Source organism: Diabrotica virgifera, chromosome 9, assembly GCF_917563875.1.
Source record: "Diabrotica virgifera virgifera chromosome 9, PGI_DIABVI_V3a".
Taxonomy (NCBI): Eukaryota; Metazoa; Arthropoda; class Insecta; order Coleoptera; family Chrysomelidae; genus Diabrotica; species Diabrotica virgifera.
Window position 1 is genome coordinate 37,257,910 of NC_065451.1, and position 16,275 is coordinate 37,274,184.

A 16,275-nucleotide genomic window follows, 5' to 3' on the forward strand; every position below is an offset into this window, starting at 1 on the left:
GTTTTATATCGAAAAAATCAATGTTGTTAATAAGTTTTCGGCTAATAACTCCAAAAGTTTTCGTTTTATCAAAACAACTTTACTTAACAAAAATGTACCTTTTGAAACAATAAACAAAACCGTTTCTTTTAGTTTTTTAAGACCAATAGTAATCGAGCTATACATTATTAAATGTTAGCTCTTCTTCGTCAAATGCTAAATACTGTAGTTTCAAAGTCAAAAGACGGGAAAACTATGCCTTTTTTGAGGATAAATTGTCCAAATTAATTTAAAGCATTTTAAAATATCTATCTCCAGAAATAAAAACAAAGTCTTTAGCTCAAAAATTAAGTGACGTATATTGAAAAGAATGTTAGTCCCTACTTTTTTCAGCGAAAAAGTGATCCGAAGCAACCTCCTAATTACCACCCTAATTAAAATTAGTCATTAACCTTATTTGGTCTTCTTTATTTTTATATTATTAATAGGTTCTAGAAGTTTGACCGGCTTAGAATGATTAGTTTTAAAAAAAAATGGCATTAGAAGCGAATAACAAATTTTTGTGATTTGGAAAAAATGGCTTTTTCTTCAGAATAGAACGATTAGCATCAGAGATACGAAAAAATGTTTTAATATGATATTGTAGCTAATTTAATTCTCAAGAAACTGGTTTGCAAAAATTTTTATTATAGCAAAAATTGAGTGAGCTATTGATAATTAAAACTTGTAATAACATGCAAAACCCACCTTTACCAACCCTTTCAACGTCACCTCTTTTCGCGACTGAGGATTTTAAAAAGAATTATTATTAATAAGCTTATAGACCTTATAACAACCTACAAAATTCTTTTTTGCCAAACTTTCTAAGATAAAAAATAGAAAAGTTGCGGTTAAAAAATCAATATATTTTTTTGAAAAAAAAAAAAGGAGAAATCCAATTGGAAGCATAAAAATGTAAGCTAGCGATGTTTTTAGTCATTGGCCTTATTCATTCTTCTTTATTTATGTATTATTAATAGATTCTAGATTTTTAAAAAACTGGAGTTAAAAGCGAATAACGAATTTTTGTAGTTTGGTAAAAATGTCGATTTCTTCAGAATAGAAAGATTACCATCAGAGATACGAAAAAATGTTTAAATATGAAATTGTAGGTTATTTAATTCCCAAGAAATTGGTTTGAGAAAATGTTTTCTACAGCAAAAATTTAGTGAATCGTAAATTAGTATATTATTGAAAAACACTTATTTTTTCGATATGAAACTAACACTTTCAATAGGGAATAAATCGAAAACTATTCATTTTATTAAAAAAATGTATAAAACATTTTTTGCTTAGAATGAATGTTTTTATCAACTTTTGCGGTCAAAATATAATATAAAATTTCCACCCCCGAGATGGGGTGGCAACCACCCCCATGGTAAAAGCGCCTTTCGGCATCATATAGATTTTGCTCCCTGGACTATCCACTACATATTCTAAAATTTTCAAGCAAATCGATCTATTCTGTAAAAATTGCGAGGTGAAAAGCTTCAGTTCCTGGACTAAAAACAAATGTAAGAAACGGGTTTAACCTTCCGATGACCAAGCTTTTTTTGTTATACGGATGACCAGGGGGGGGGGGGAATGACCCCAGGTCAAAAATGACAATTAACAAAAAAATGAAGTTTTTTTTTTATTTTTTTTTTGGGATGGACTTTATGTCATTCAGCCAGTCACAACATGAGTATTAGTGTCATGTGTAGTATGTATGTTGAGTAAGTGTCTTGTTACTTTGCAAAGTCGACGTCATTAGCGTAAAACTACTTGGAATTGCACATAATAGACGGTATTTTACTAAACATCAACTTCAGAATATATTTTTTATTCGTAAAATATAGGGATTTTTTTTATTTCAAAATACGAGGATATCTAGAATGATATTAAAGTCAAATAAAAAAATAATGAGTTAAAAATTAAAAATACTTTTGAATTTATTAAAGAAAAACATACGCTGGGGTCACAATTTCCCCCGCTTGGTCATCCGAAGGTTAAGTGCGCTTGAAACATTTTACCACAAAACTATTTTTAGTATTTTGTAATGTGTAAACACATGTTAATACAGGATTAATTTCAAGTAAATAAATATTAGATTTGTGACCAATTTTGAAGACTAATTAAGTATTATGCAACGTGCCAGTTGTAGTTACACTGTGGATAACAGCTGGAACAAAAATGATTAGTAATATGTAGTTAACATCTGCTCTTGAACCGTTTTACCAGTAAAATTTATCAACACCATGTACCGATTCAAGTACATTTTTTTAATAATTGAAAAAAAAAAAGAATGTGTGTGTACTTTGTACGCATGTAAGAAGTTATACTTCTATTATATAATTTCAACGAAATAAATATACTTCTGTTTATATTTGCATTTTATTTAAATATTAAAACTAACTTTCTTACAAAAATTTTTTATTAAAACTACCAAACATTAAAAAAAAACGTGAATCGTCCGGGATTTGAACCCGCGACCTCTCGATCTCTAGTCCAATGCTCTACCTCTTTATCTGTTTCCTCTCCAGAGTTCGGACCCTTTTTTTAATTCTGAACAATTCATTGCAACTAAGTACATACTGTCTGTGTGCGCATGCGCGCTGAATTATGAAATTTTACTCTCAATCGCGCCTAAAGAAGTATAACTTCAAAAAAGGAAGGATATAGTAACGGTAATAATATACCCTTATATTTTTATCACTTTATAGTATATTGTACACTAGACAAATTTTAGTTTAATGACTCCTAGAATTTATAAAACTCAAACAACTTTGAAGCTGATTATCTCAGAACTACCAAAACTGCACTTAAACCCTTTTACGTCTGGCCCCCTCAATTATTACTTAATATAAATTTTTATAAATAAATATGAACCAATAGTATTATTAATTTTAGGTTGAATCTATGACAAAACAAGAAATTGAATTTGATACACCATTCCGGGAGTTGGGATTTCCAGGAGCCCCCTTCCGCTCTACAGTCCTTCTCCAGCCTACATCTGGTTGTTTGGTTAACCTGACTGAATGGCCTCCATTTGTTGTCACCCTAGAAGATGTAGAGTTAGTACATTTTGAACGTGTACAATTCCACCTGAAGAACTTCGATATGGTGTTTGTTTTTAAGGAGTATCTTAAAAAGACTGTCATGGTAAATGCTATACCAATGAATATGCTGGATCATGTAAAAGAATGGTTAAATTCTTGTGACATTAGGTAATACTTTTTTATTAATCTTTAATATATACGGTAGTAAAACTTATATCGATGAAGAGGACAATAATATTGTATGTCCATTTTTGTTTAAAATGACATAGACCCTGGTCTATGCCATTCGAGATGAAATCTTTATTGTGCTTAAATATTGTATGTCCAATAATACAATCCTTGTGCTGTTCGCAAAATTCAAACCAAACAACTCTTTTATTGTATGTTCAATGATACAATATTTGTCCATATTATTGGAGGCTCTTCAGTCTATAGTATGTGTTGCACGCGTCTGCGTAAAGGTGATCTAAAGTTTAATTGTGTTTGACTCAGTGTGTCTAATTGTGTTTAATGACCTAATGGCGCGTATTTTGGGAGCTCATAAATTGAGGGGTCCGGCAGTAAAAAATGGTAAGGGGCAGTAAAGAAGTTTTGAGTTTTGAAGTGTTGAATTTTAAAAAAAATATTCTTATATTTTTTATTAAATATAAGAGTATGAAGCATGTTAAAACTAGCTGAATATGTTGTTAATACGTAGGCAAAATATGGAAAACCAAATATTTTTTTTATAATGATTAATTAGAAAAGTATGAAAATATGAACTACAACTTAACATTGTTTACCTAAAATATTTGAAATAGTTTAACGTAACGTGTTAAGTGGTGTTGACTTAACATAATTTGGTAGGTACTAGGAATTCATTTTAAATTTAGATACCATTTGTGGTAAACAGCTGAAATCAATTCCCAAAATGATTTTACATCTTTCAGGTTTTCTAAAACGTTTAAATAAAAATAATAATATAACGCTGGAGAGAATTTATTTTCATGTTTGCAAGTAAAAAATGTTAAGTTTTTATGCAAAGTTAACGTGGATGTAAACAATGTTAAGTACACCCCTTACCATTTTTTACTTGCGAACATTTATTCTAAGAATATAAAGAAATTGTCTGCTTTATAGAAACTTGACCAAGCTAGCTTCACTAAATACTTGAAATTCATGATCTTTATCTGAGTTGCAATCATCGTAGCTCTCAGAATTGTCAAGGTGAACAGCAAAAAAGCCATTTAGATTTGAACAACCTACATTATCATGGACACATAACAATATTTTCATGCTTATGCATGTCCCTTACCAAATTTTAAGAAATTAATCTGGCTCCATCTCTTACCATTTTTACTTGCGAACATTTATTCTAAGAATATAAAGAAATTGTCTGCTTTATAGAAACTTGACCAAGCTAGCTTCACTAAATACTTGAAATTCATGATCTTTATCTGAGTTGCAATCATCGTAGCTCTCAGAATTGTCAAGGTGCACAGCAAAAAAGCCACTTAGATTTGAACAACCTACATTATCATGGACACATAACATTATTTTCATGCTTATGCATGTCCCTTACCAAATTTTAAGAAATTAATCTGGCTCCATCTCTTACCATTTTTACTTGCGAACATTTATTCTAAGAATATAAAGAAATTGTCTGCTTTATAGAAACTTGACCAAGCTAGCTTCACTAAATACTTGAAATTCATGATCTTTATCTGAGTTGCAATCATCGTAGCTCTCAGAATTGTCAAGGTGCACAGCAAAAAAGCCACTTAGATTTGAACAACCTACATTATCATGGACACATAACATTATTTTCATGCTTATGCATGTCCCTTACCAAATTTTAAGAAATTAATCTGGCTCCATCTATTATTAGGAGGATAAACTAAGTAAAATTTTCTGCTTTGCCATGTCCATTGCCATCTTTTACATACTATTTCGCGAAAAATCAAAATTTGTCCCTTACCATTGTATACTACCAAGCCCCTCAATTATTAAACGATATGTAGTCGCCAAATCGTACAACTCTCTCTTAAGCCGGGAAGGTTTGGTCGCGAAGGGGTTGTAGCTCAATAATCGAAATGCACATGATTTAGGAGTTTATTCTTAGAATATAATATATTATAAGCTATAGGAATTATGTCAGCGATACGAAATGTTTTAATTTTTTTCAGCACGTTTTTCTTAAGTAAAATCAATTAAAGGGTTGTTTGGGGGTGAAGTTAATTTGTGGAATATGATAGCCCATAAACCAGCGCTATTTGTTTTTAATTTTTGCCAGTGGGGGGGGGGGGTCAGCTCAACAGGGGTGTTTCAATTTGTTATTTCAAGACTTTATTCTTTTCATTACTTTTTATGATTTGGTGATTACATTGCTTTAAAATAAAAATATTGTTTAACTTTGTATATTGGTTTTTTAAAGTTCGCTTGGAATGATAAGAAATATCAGATGATTCCATGTAAGTTTAGTGATGTGTACAATGACACATCTGATTCCTTTTTATAGTTTCACTGTAAATTGTATAACAAATAATAAATGACTAGTTTCAATATACAGGGTGTTTCAAAAAGGTATGTCATAAATTAAATCACGCATTCCAGATACAAAAATAAATTGATTGAATCCAACTTACCTTAGTACAAAAGTGTACACAAAAAAAGTTACAGCCCTTTGAAGTTACAAAATAAAAATCGATTTTTTTTTTCATATATCGAAATCTCTTACAGATTTTTCATTGAAAATGGACATGTGGCATTCTTATGGCAGCAACATCTTAAAAAAAATTAAAGTGAAATTTGTGCACCCCATAAAAATTTTATGGGGGTTTGGCTCCCCCAAACTTTTGTGTATGTTCCAATTAATTCATTATTGTGGTACCATTAGTTAAACACGTTTTTAAAATTTTTTTGCCTCTTAGTATTTTTTCGATAAGCCAATTTTTATCGAGATGCGGCTTCTTATTTAATATGTTTACATAAAAATTCTGTGGGGATTTTTTTCCTTTAAACCCCCCAAATGTTCGTATATGTTCCAATTAAACTATTATTGTGATACCATTAGGTAAACACAGTGTTTTTAAAACTTTTTTGCCTGTGTCTTTTTTTGATAAGTCACCTTTTATCGAGATGTGGCTTCTTCAAAATATACCTAAAAATGTAAATTATAAATAAATTTTCAGATTATTAACAGGTATATCATAGGTACTTAACCATATACAAATATGTGGTGGATTTGACAAATATTCAAAATATCTCGATAAACACTGGCTTATCGAAAAAGTACTAAGTGGCAAAAAAGTTTTAAAAACATTGTGTTTAACTAATGGTCTCACAATAATAATTTAATTGGAATGTACACAAAAGTTTGGGGGGTTTAAGGGAGCAAAACCCCCATAAAATTTTTATGGGGTGCACAAATTTCACTTTAATTTTTTTTAAGATGTTGCTGCCATAAGTATGCCACATGTCCATCTTCAATGAAAAATCTCCAAGAGTTTTCGATATATGAAAAAAAAATCGATTTTCATTTTGTAACTTCAACTGTAACTTTTTTTGTGTACACTTTTGTACTAAGGTAAGTTGGATTCAATCAATTTATTTTTGTCCCCGGAATGCGTGATTTGATTTATGACATACCTTTTTGAAACACTGTGTATATCATATAACAAATAATGACTGACTAAAATTACAGACTGTTTATATAATTATCGTGTGATTTCAGATATTCTGAAGGAGTTCAGTCTCTTAATTGGGTCAAAATTATGAAAACCATTACAGATGATCCAGAAGGTTTCTTTGACAGTGGTGGTTGGACTTTCCTTGACCCAGAATCTGACGAAGAACAAGCTAAAGAAGAAGAATCAGAAGAAGAAGATGAAGCGTATCAACCGTCTGATTTAGAAGAAGTAGGATCTGATTGGAGCGAAGAAGACTCTGAATATTCGGAAGGTGATACTGAAGATGATGACGATGATGAAGATGCTTCTGAAGATCTAGGTTTGTCTCATTGCCTTTGTATGCAATATTTCGTAATTTTTTAAGATCGAACTTTTTAAAGTAAAAGTGTTTTGAGCAAAATTGCTAGCAGTAGTATAATTATTATTCATAACAAGGGCTACATGATACGTAAAGGATCTCCTGTATCGTTGTGTATAGTGACAAGGTATAGAAATGGTGCTTTTATGTCTAATGTCAAAAATGAATTTTTTGAAATGTCACTTATAAGTGTTAAATTTGTAAAAATTATTGTAAAAATAGATAAAACACATTAAAAAAGTAATGATAATGCTCATAAAAAACGAAGTCCTACCAGAGAAGTCCCATAGAAAACGTTTTGCAATCATTTCTTGAATTTCTTGAATTTTATGAGAAATTTTCGTAGGTCCGAAAAACAACATGTAATATTACCTGAATTAGTGAGAAGAGGAGCCCAAATTTCGAGACAGATGAACAAAAAAAACTTTATTTTATTCCTTTTTGTAAATTGTAAAATTAATTAGTGTTGTTTAAGACAATCAAAATTGAACCCTCACGCACAAGTTGTACGTGCAACTTCAGTGAGGAACTGAGTTTATTATATGTATAATTTATTTTCTACGAATAAACTCCATTATTATTATTATTATATTATATTATGTTAATAGTACAGATATACATAAGTACGAAATTTTATTTTATTATAAAGATATGGTGGGGTTTTAAACATAATAATCTTTTGGAATTGAAAAGCTCAATGAAATAGACGGAGAGGCAGCGCTGAACAATCTCTTTGAATTTACTAAAGCTAAATTTTTCACAGTTGATTACTGTGATTGTAGAGAAACATGTTTCCCATAGAGAAACATACTGCGGTCGGTCAAGCGAAACGTAGAACAGGGGTTACTGAGAGGGTATCAAAGTTGCATTCCTACGAAGGTAATTAAATCCATTTACTAAGGCTGAAAATCAGTACACACATTCTAAATTGAATATAAATAAAAGTTATTATAGTCGGTCAGCTGTATGACGGGACAGAGCCGGTCGGTCGGCCCCAATGAATGTACAGGGTTATTCACTATATTTTGACCCCCTTGTAAACTGCTTTATTTACAGAATTAGAAAAAAAAAATGTACAATACAAAAGTTATTCGATTTTTTAATTATGAATTTTTGACATATATATATATATATATATATATATATATATATATATATATATATATATATATATATATATATATATATATATATATATATATCGTACTAGTGACGTCATCCATCTCGGCGTGATGGCGTAATCGACTATTTTTTTAATGAGAATAGGGGTCGAGTGCTACCTCATCTGAAAGGTTATTCAATTCCCTATTCAGTAATATAAACATTAACATGATTAATTATACAGGGTGTCCAAATTTTTGTTTTAATTAAATTAATTGTTTAATTAATAATTCAAATTTTTTTTTTAACACCCTGTATAAATAATGATCTTAATGTTTATAGTACTGTATAGAGAATTGAATAACCTTTCAAATGAGCTAGCAGACGACCCCTATTCTCATTTAAAAAAATAGTCGATTACGTCATCACGCCCAGATGGATGACGTCACTAGTACGATATATATTATGTCAAAAAATCATAATTAAAAAATCGAATAACTTTTGTATTTTACATTTTTTTCTAATTCTGCAAATAAAGCAGTTTACAAGGGGGTCAAAATATAGTGACTAACCATGTACATTCATTGGGGCCGACCGACCGGCTCTGTCCCGTCATACAGCTGACCGACTATAATAACTATTATTTATATTTAATTTAGAATGTGTAAATGCCTTTTTAGCCTTAGTAAATGGATTTAATTACTTCGTAGGAAAGCAGCTTTGATACCCTCTCAGTAACCCCTATTCTACGTTTCGCTTGACCGACCGCAGTATGTTTCTCTACACAATCACAGTAATCAACTGTGAAAAATTTAGATTTAGTAAATTCAAAGAGATTTTTTTACTTGCTTCATATCTTGGAAAGATTTGATGCTATCTTGTGTGGAACTTATAAAATTTTCGAGATTTGTAATCCGATCATTTCAACTCTCTTCTTCAGTAAAATAAATACTGGTTTTAGTCTTTAATACATTTTTTAGTCTTCAATATTTCTTTATTTTTCTTTTAGGATCTGACGAAGAATCAGGAAAAGACTGGTCTGATCTTGAACGTGAAGCGGAAGAAGAGGATAGAGAAAAAGTTTATACTGCTGAGGACGAAGGTGACAGAAGAAATAAACATCGCAGCAAGGGTCATGATAAATTTTCATCCAAAGGTGGCAAATCATCAAAAGATAAAAGCAGACATAGCAGTAGCAGTCATAAGAGCCCTAGCAAACATAACTCCTCTTCAAGGTATTCTTCTATCATTTATTTTTAGTTATAGTCAGATTGCTGTGAGAATGTGCATGAATCACAGCTCTACCACCTTACCATGTACAATGGCAAGCAGGCCCATGGCTTGGTTTACAGTCTTCCTCCATTCCTGTGTGTTCATCGCTGTTTCTTTCCAATTAATTACATTGAGACACCTCAAGTCGCCATTAACTTTGTGACTCCATCTGATCCTAGACCTACCTTCCTTTTCTTTTTCTAGCACCTATTCTAGCGCTTAACAATATTTTTGGCATTCTAACTTAAATCATTCTTTGAACATGCCCTAACCATCTAAGTATTTGTGCTCTTACTACTGCAATTATATTATGCTCCTTATATAATTCTTCTAACTCTTTGTTTGTTCTTATTGTCCACTGTTTGTTTATCATTTTTCCGCCAAATATGAGTCGAAGTATTTTTTCCCCATACTTGTAACATTGATTACTCAGTTTTGTCATAGTCCAGGTTTCTGAGGCATACATAACTATTGGTCTTATTACAGTTGTATACCTACATTCTAATTTAGAAGCTTTGGATATATTTTTGGTTCTGAGTATTCTATTGAGTGCACACATGCAATGATTTCCTGACATATGCCTTTTGTGTATTTCCTACAGGATACTTGGTTTAACCCTCTAACAGGCCAAATCGTAAAAATTATCTGTTGAAGTTGATATTTTTTTTTTCAAGTAAATACATATAGGCAAACATAACTTTTTTTAAATTTTCTGCTAAAAATCTTGTCTAGAATAAGTGCTAGGTGAGAAATAGTGAAGACCGTCTACAGACGGTCTTGTCGGGTTATGAGTAAAAAATAAATATGGTAGAGGTTTATTATAAATCAAGATTTATTAAGAAAAATGAGTATATAACATGTTATTTTTGATGGTGGTAATCCCAAAAACAATTTTTACCGACTGTGCCGCATAAATGGAGGTCACATTTGAAACAAACAAGCTGCGTATCAGATTTTTTACACAGCTTACACCTTTTCTTGCCTTTTCGATCAACCCAAACTGATGAACCGCTCTTTTTTCAACACCAGATGAACTAGTTTTACTAGAAGAACCAGGTTCACCATTTCGAGCAGATGATGGTTGACCTACATTTCGTTTTTCCTTGAAAGAAACAAGGCCAGATGCTATCTCTTCACGGAATTGTGAAAGAGATAGAAGCCTCTCCTCTTCGCAACAGTCACTGGAATTATTTGTCTTTACGGCACATATACGTTTATATAGTATGAATGCGTTTGTGGCGGCCATGTCGACAAAATGATAGAATATCCGAATCATAATATTTCTGCATTTAGCTCGAATGTGATATCGACCCATAAGGCCATCCATCAAATCGACTCCACCCATGTGAGCATTATATTTACGTATAATTTGTGGACAATCAACTTCGATGTGTTTCCTTTGCGTGATGTTTCGGTCGCTACATCATCCAAAACTAATGTTGAAGAAGATGCTGGTTGATCAACATTACTAATATCCATTGACAAATTTATATCATTTACAAATGCATCAGTTGTCTCAGCTTCAAGCATTTCCTGAATGCAGTCGTCAATAACTTGTGATTTAGCCTCTGATACCTCGGATAGGCTGTAAGGCTTTTCAGGCTCAATACTATCATCAACATAGTCGGGATCCACAATACTATCGTCACTAATATAAATGCGATCGTCGATTTCAACGGAATCAATAAAGTCGAATAATTGTTCATTAGACAATTCTTCCAAATTGATTTTGTTCTTATGGTTACGATTTAGACCAGCGATACTCAACCTTTTTCTTTCCTGGGCCACATAGTAGCTATTGCCACAGCTTGCGAGCCGCAATCAAGATGAAGTAGTATACAGGGTGTTTCATTAGGAAACGGAAATACTTGAACGACGAATAGAGGTAAACGAAGCGGTTCTAGACATACTAAATTTATTGCTCCACCAACTTTATAACCGAGTTACAGGGTGTTTGATCGATTTTGCCCATTTCTTTCTGGACCCATAACTTAAGAACCACCTTGTATATTTTTTTGATATTTGGTACACATATGTCGCATTTAGATTCTAAACCACCCAACTACTAATCACAAGAAAAATCCAGGTCCGGATTAAACAAAATTTTAAATCCATTGTGACCTTGAAACAACATCCTGTATATTGAAATTGTCAAAACCCATTTGCACATTTGAAAAGAGCTTTAATGGAGCTTCTATTTTTTGCGCAGACAATTCAATGACTTTAGTTTTAAAATTATGTCGAAATTGAAAATGAGTGTGGACAAGAAGGTGATCTACTACATATTCTCCTCGAATGTTCCCATCAATCAGTAAATATAAACAAATTTTATGATAATCTTAATATTTTAAAAATTCCACTTTCCGTCTACCTAAACAATTTGATTTTTTCTAAAGATACTAATATATTAAAAACAATTTACGAGCATATCAAAAACTGTAAATATAAATTGTAGCAATATAATTAACCCTATATTTAAGTAATTTTGTTAAAACAAAACAGGCATGTTTGTTAAAACAAGACAAACATGTTTGTTTTGTTATTTTTTTTAACCCTCTAGATTTAAGTAATTATTGTATATTATAATTGAAAAAAAAAGAAAAAAAAAGAGAAAAAAAAAACAAAAAAAAAGAGTAAAAAAAAGAGAAAAAAAAACGAAGAAAAAAAAAAAAGAAAACTAAGAAGATGTAAACCTCCGCGAAGTTGAATCGGGTTTATGTCTTAGCGTAGTAAAAAAAAACAATTAAAAAAAACATATTAAAAATATATATATAAAAAAATAAATATATACAAAAAAAAATATTTACATCCAAAATAATGTATTTATTTAGATAGTAGTATGTTAGTTTATTATGTACATATATTTAGAGTTAGAAATACAAAAAAATTCCTCTGATTAAAAAAAATATGTTTTTAAAATAAAATGTCTGGCTAATTGGCTCAGCCAAGGCCATCAAATTCACACACAAAAAAAAGAAATTTTTAAGAACTCATACGTTCTGCGTTCATTAAATTTTCTGCACAAAAAATTGAAGCGAGCAATTAAATTTAGTTTTTATGCTCCTTTTAAATGTGCAGACGAATTTTGAAAATTTTAATATACAGGGTGTTGTTTCAAGGTCACAATTCTTTAAAAAAACATTTTTTTGTTAATCCGGACCTGAATTTTTGTTTGTGATTACTAAATGGGTCGTTGCAATGTAGTAAATAAGTATTATTGATTATTTTTAAAACGAGTATTTGTTCATTAACTTTATTAATTTAGTTAACTTTTTATTAAAAGTTAATAATACCTTATTTTTTAATCAGAGTTCTTAAAAATTTCAATATACTTTAAAATTAAAGTGATTAAATTGCCAGCTTCACTCCCAAACATGCCTCAAACACATCGGCACACTATCAAATAATTAAAGAAAACACGTGAAATTTGACAAATAATTTGATCACAGGGCCCTTTAGTTAGCCTTTGGGCCGCATAAAAAACGCTAGTGGGCCGCATTGGGCCCGCGGGCCGCAGGTTGAGTATCACTGATTTAGACGATGCATTTATCACAGAAAAGAAAAATAATAGAACAACAGGAAAATAAGCATGTTCCTACGCACGAAAAGATAACAAAATTTCATACTGAAGGGGATATTTTTTATACGTAAACCGGCAAGACCGTCATGAGACTGTCTTGGTATTTTTGTTTATAAAACCTATTTACATAATAGTTTTTACTAAAAGCTTATTATATTACTGAAACATGAAATATAATCTACTTACCATAAAATTATCAAGTTGATCACTTTGATCTAAACGTGTTTTTTGACCATTTAAGAATAATGTTTATGAAGAAATAATTTTCACTGCCATTTTATGGGATGTTAGCATTTGACTAACGATAATAACGTAATCGCGATGCCAGAATGTATTTAGTTATATCGAATAACGTCAAGTAAGGTTTTTCAAAGATGCATGTCGTTACTGTGGCAGCAAAAACCATTCGGCATAAGTTTTATAAGCTAAAGTGCAAAGACCGCCTTAAGACAGTCTTGCCTGTTAAAGGGTTAAATCATTCGTGAATGCCATACATTGATGTTTTTATTTATGATATATCAGATCATTCTTAGAGATGTAAGGAATTCGCCACAAAAAATCGATTTTTTTCTAACGTATCTTCTTTAAGTGCCATCTCCGCGACGGAGGTCGGCAATCATCATAGCTATTCGGATTTTAGAGACGGCTGCTCTGAAAAGTTCATTTGATGTACATCCGTACAGCATTCAAGGTCCAAGCTTCCATTCCATAAAACAAAGTCGAGAAAACGTAGCACCTAGCCAACCTAACTCTTATCTCCAACTTCAAATCTATTATGCAGAGCACTTTTCTCACTTTGTTAAAATTTGCTTTAGCCTTTTCTATTCTGATTTAGATTTCCTGTAAGTAATCCCTCGATCAGCTGATCATTGTTTCAAGGTATGCATATTGGTTGACTCGTTCGATATTGGATCCGTTTATGAAGAGATTCTCGTTATTTCGTTGAGTTTTTGATATTCTCATAAACTTTGTCTCCTTCACGTTCATTGTCAGACTGTATTTTGACTATTCTGGTCACCAGCCTCTGAAGATACCCAATATTTTCAGCTAAGATGACAGTGTCATCCGCATATCTAATTTTGTTAATGGGAACTCCATTTACCTTTATTCCAGCTGTTTCACCGTCAAGAGCTTTTTTCAAGACCTCTTCCGAGTAGGCATTAAAAAGAATTGGCGACAACACGCATCCCTGTCTCACTCCACGTCTTATTTCAATTTCCTCTGATAGCTGATCGTTAACACGTACTTTTGCTCGTTGTTTTTAGTATATCGTTTTGTTGGATATAATCCTTAGGTCATTGTAGTCTATCTTCTTTGATTCCAGGACATGCATTAATTGTTCATGTCGTACTTTGTCGAATGCGTTATTATAGTCAATAAAACACGCATATATATCTTGACTGACATCCAGGCACCTTTGTATAAGTATGTTAAGTGAAAAAAGAGCTTCACGAATTCCTAGGCCTTTGCGAAACTCAAATCTTCCGTTTTCCTGGAAATATAATAAACTTTCTCATTTCAAATAGAACACCCTGTATATTTTTTGCGTTTTGAAGTCCTTACGAAATACTCATTATTTTTTATGTTATATTCTCTATACCTAAATGCCATTATTTCGGAGTTATTGCAACATTTATTTAAAAAAAATGTAGACGTATAAAAATAAATTTTTTCGGCCCGGGTAGACATCGTTTTAGGTTCTTTGGATCATTAAGATTAAAAAAGATCTGTTGGAATTTTTGCCTTAAGTTAATGACGATTTTCAATGTTCAAAAACACAAGTAAAATATATGGTAGGGGAGCAAAGTATGCTAAATGTGCAGTCACTCCAGCGTTGTGGGGACCTATTGGGTTGTGAAGAGTAGCTTCTAAAACCAAAAAAAGTTAAATAAAGTTTTCCATTTTAGTGGGGACTTTCCATTTTTAATTTAATTTTCCATTTCCAACAATTGAATCGTTTATTTCAGAAAGGGGTCAAGTGACTAATTTTGACAAAATGACTTTTTGGTGGAATTTTTTAATTTAGACGTAAATACAGCTTTTGTTGCAGAAAGGAATCAATTGCTGCCATCGGTGTTGCCTTGGCAGCGCAGAGAAATTAGCGTTTAGTGCAGAAAGGGGCTATGCAACGCATGACTCCTTGCTTAAAAATTGTGAAACCACCAAATTTATTTCAGAAAGGGGCCAAGTACAAAAGATTATTTATTTTTTTCTTAAACAAATTAACAAGATAAATGTTTGAAAAATACAATACTTTTTGACAAACACTACAGGTTATTAGTGAGAATTTTTATTTTATATAAATAAAATTTTTGTTGAATGTCAACACCAACTTTATTTCAGAAAGGGGTCCAGTGCAAAAAATTATTTATTTTTTTCTTAAACAAATTAACAAGATAAATTTTTGAAATATACAATACTTTTTGACAAACACTACAGGTTATTAGTGAGAATTTTTATTTTATATAAATACAATTTTTGTTGAATGTAAACACCAACTTTATTTCAGAAAGAGGTCAAGTGCAAAAAATTATTTATTTTTTTCTTAAACAAATTAACAAGATAAATTTTTGAAATATACAATACTTTTTGACAAACACTACAGGTTATTAGTGAGAATTTTTATTTTATATAAATACAATTTTTGTTGAATGTAAACACCAACTTTATTTCAGAAAGAGGTCAAGTGCAAAAAATTATTTATTTTTTTCTTAAACAAATTAACAAGATAAATTTTTGAAAAATACAATACTTTTTGACAAACACTACAGGTTATTAGTGAGAATTTTTATTTTATATAAATAAAATTTTTGTTGAATGTAAACACCAACTTTATTTCAGAAAGGGGTCAAGTGCAAAAAATTATTTATTTTTTTCTTAAACAAATTAACAAGATAAATTTTTGAAAAATACAATACTTTTTGACAAACACTACAGGTTATTAGTGAGAATTTTTATTTTATATAAATAAAATTTTTGTTGAATGTAAACACCAACTTTATTTCAGAAAGGGGTCAAGTGCAAAAAATTATTTATTTTTTTCTTAAACAAATTAACAAGATAAATTTTTGAAAAATACTATACTTTTTGACAAACACTACAGGTTATTAGTGAGAATTTTTATTTTATATAAATAAAATTTTTGTTGAATGTAAACACCAACTTTATTTCAGAAAGGGGTCAAGTGTAAAAAATTATTTATTTTTTTCTTAAACAAATTAACAAGATAAATGTTTGAAA

The 16,275-nt window shown here is 30.8% G+C and overlaps 1 protein-coding gene across 2 annotated transcripts in view; it reads left to right on the top strand.

The window, feature by feature from the left end:
* The window catches only part of LOC126892434 (FACT complex subunit spt16), a 73,954-nt gene that overhangs the window by 52,840 nt on the left and 4,839 nt on the right, over nucleotides 1-16,275 (top strand). For both annotated transcript variants that reach the window (XM_050661961.1, XM_050661962.1), the window contains exons 6-8: nucleotides 2,908-3,224; nucleotides 6,769-7,043; nucleotides 9,193-9,418. In XM_050661961.1, coding sequence (XP_050517918.1) covers nucleotides 2,908-3,224; nucleotides 6,769-7,043; nucleotides 9,193-9,418 — 818 coding nt within the window. The remainder of the gene's footprint in view (nucleotides 1-2,907; nucleotides 3,225-6,768; nucleotides 7,044-9,192; nucleotides 9,419-16,275) is intronic.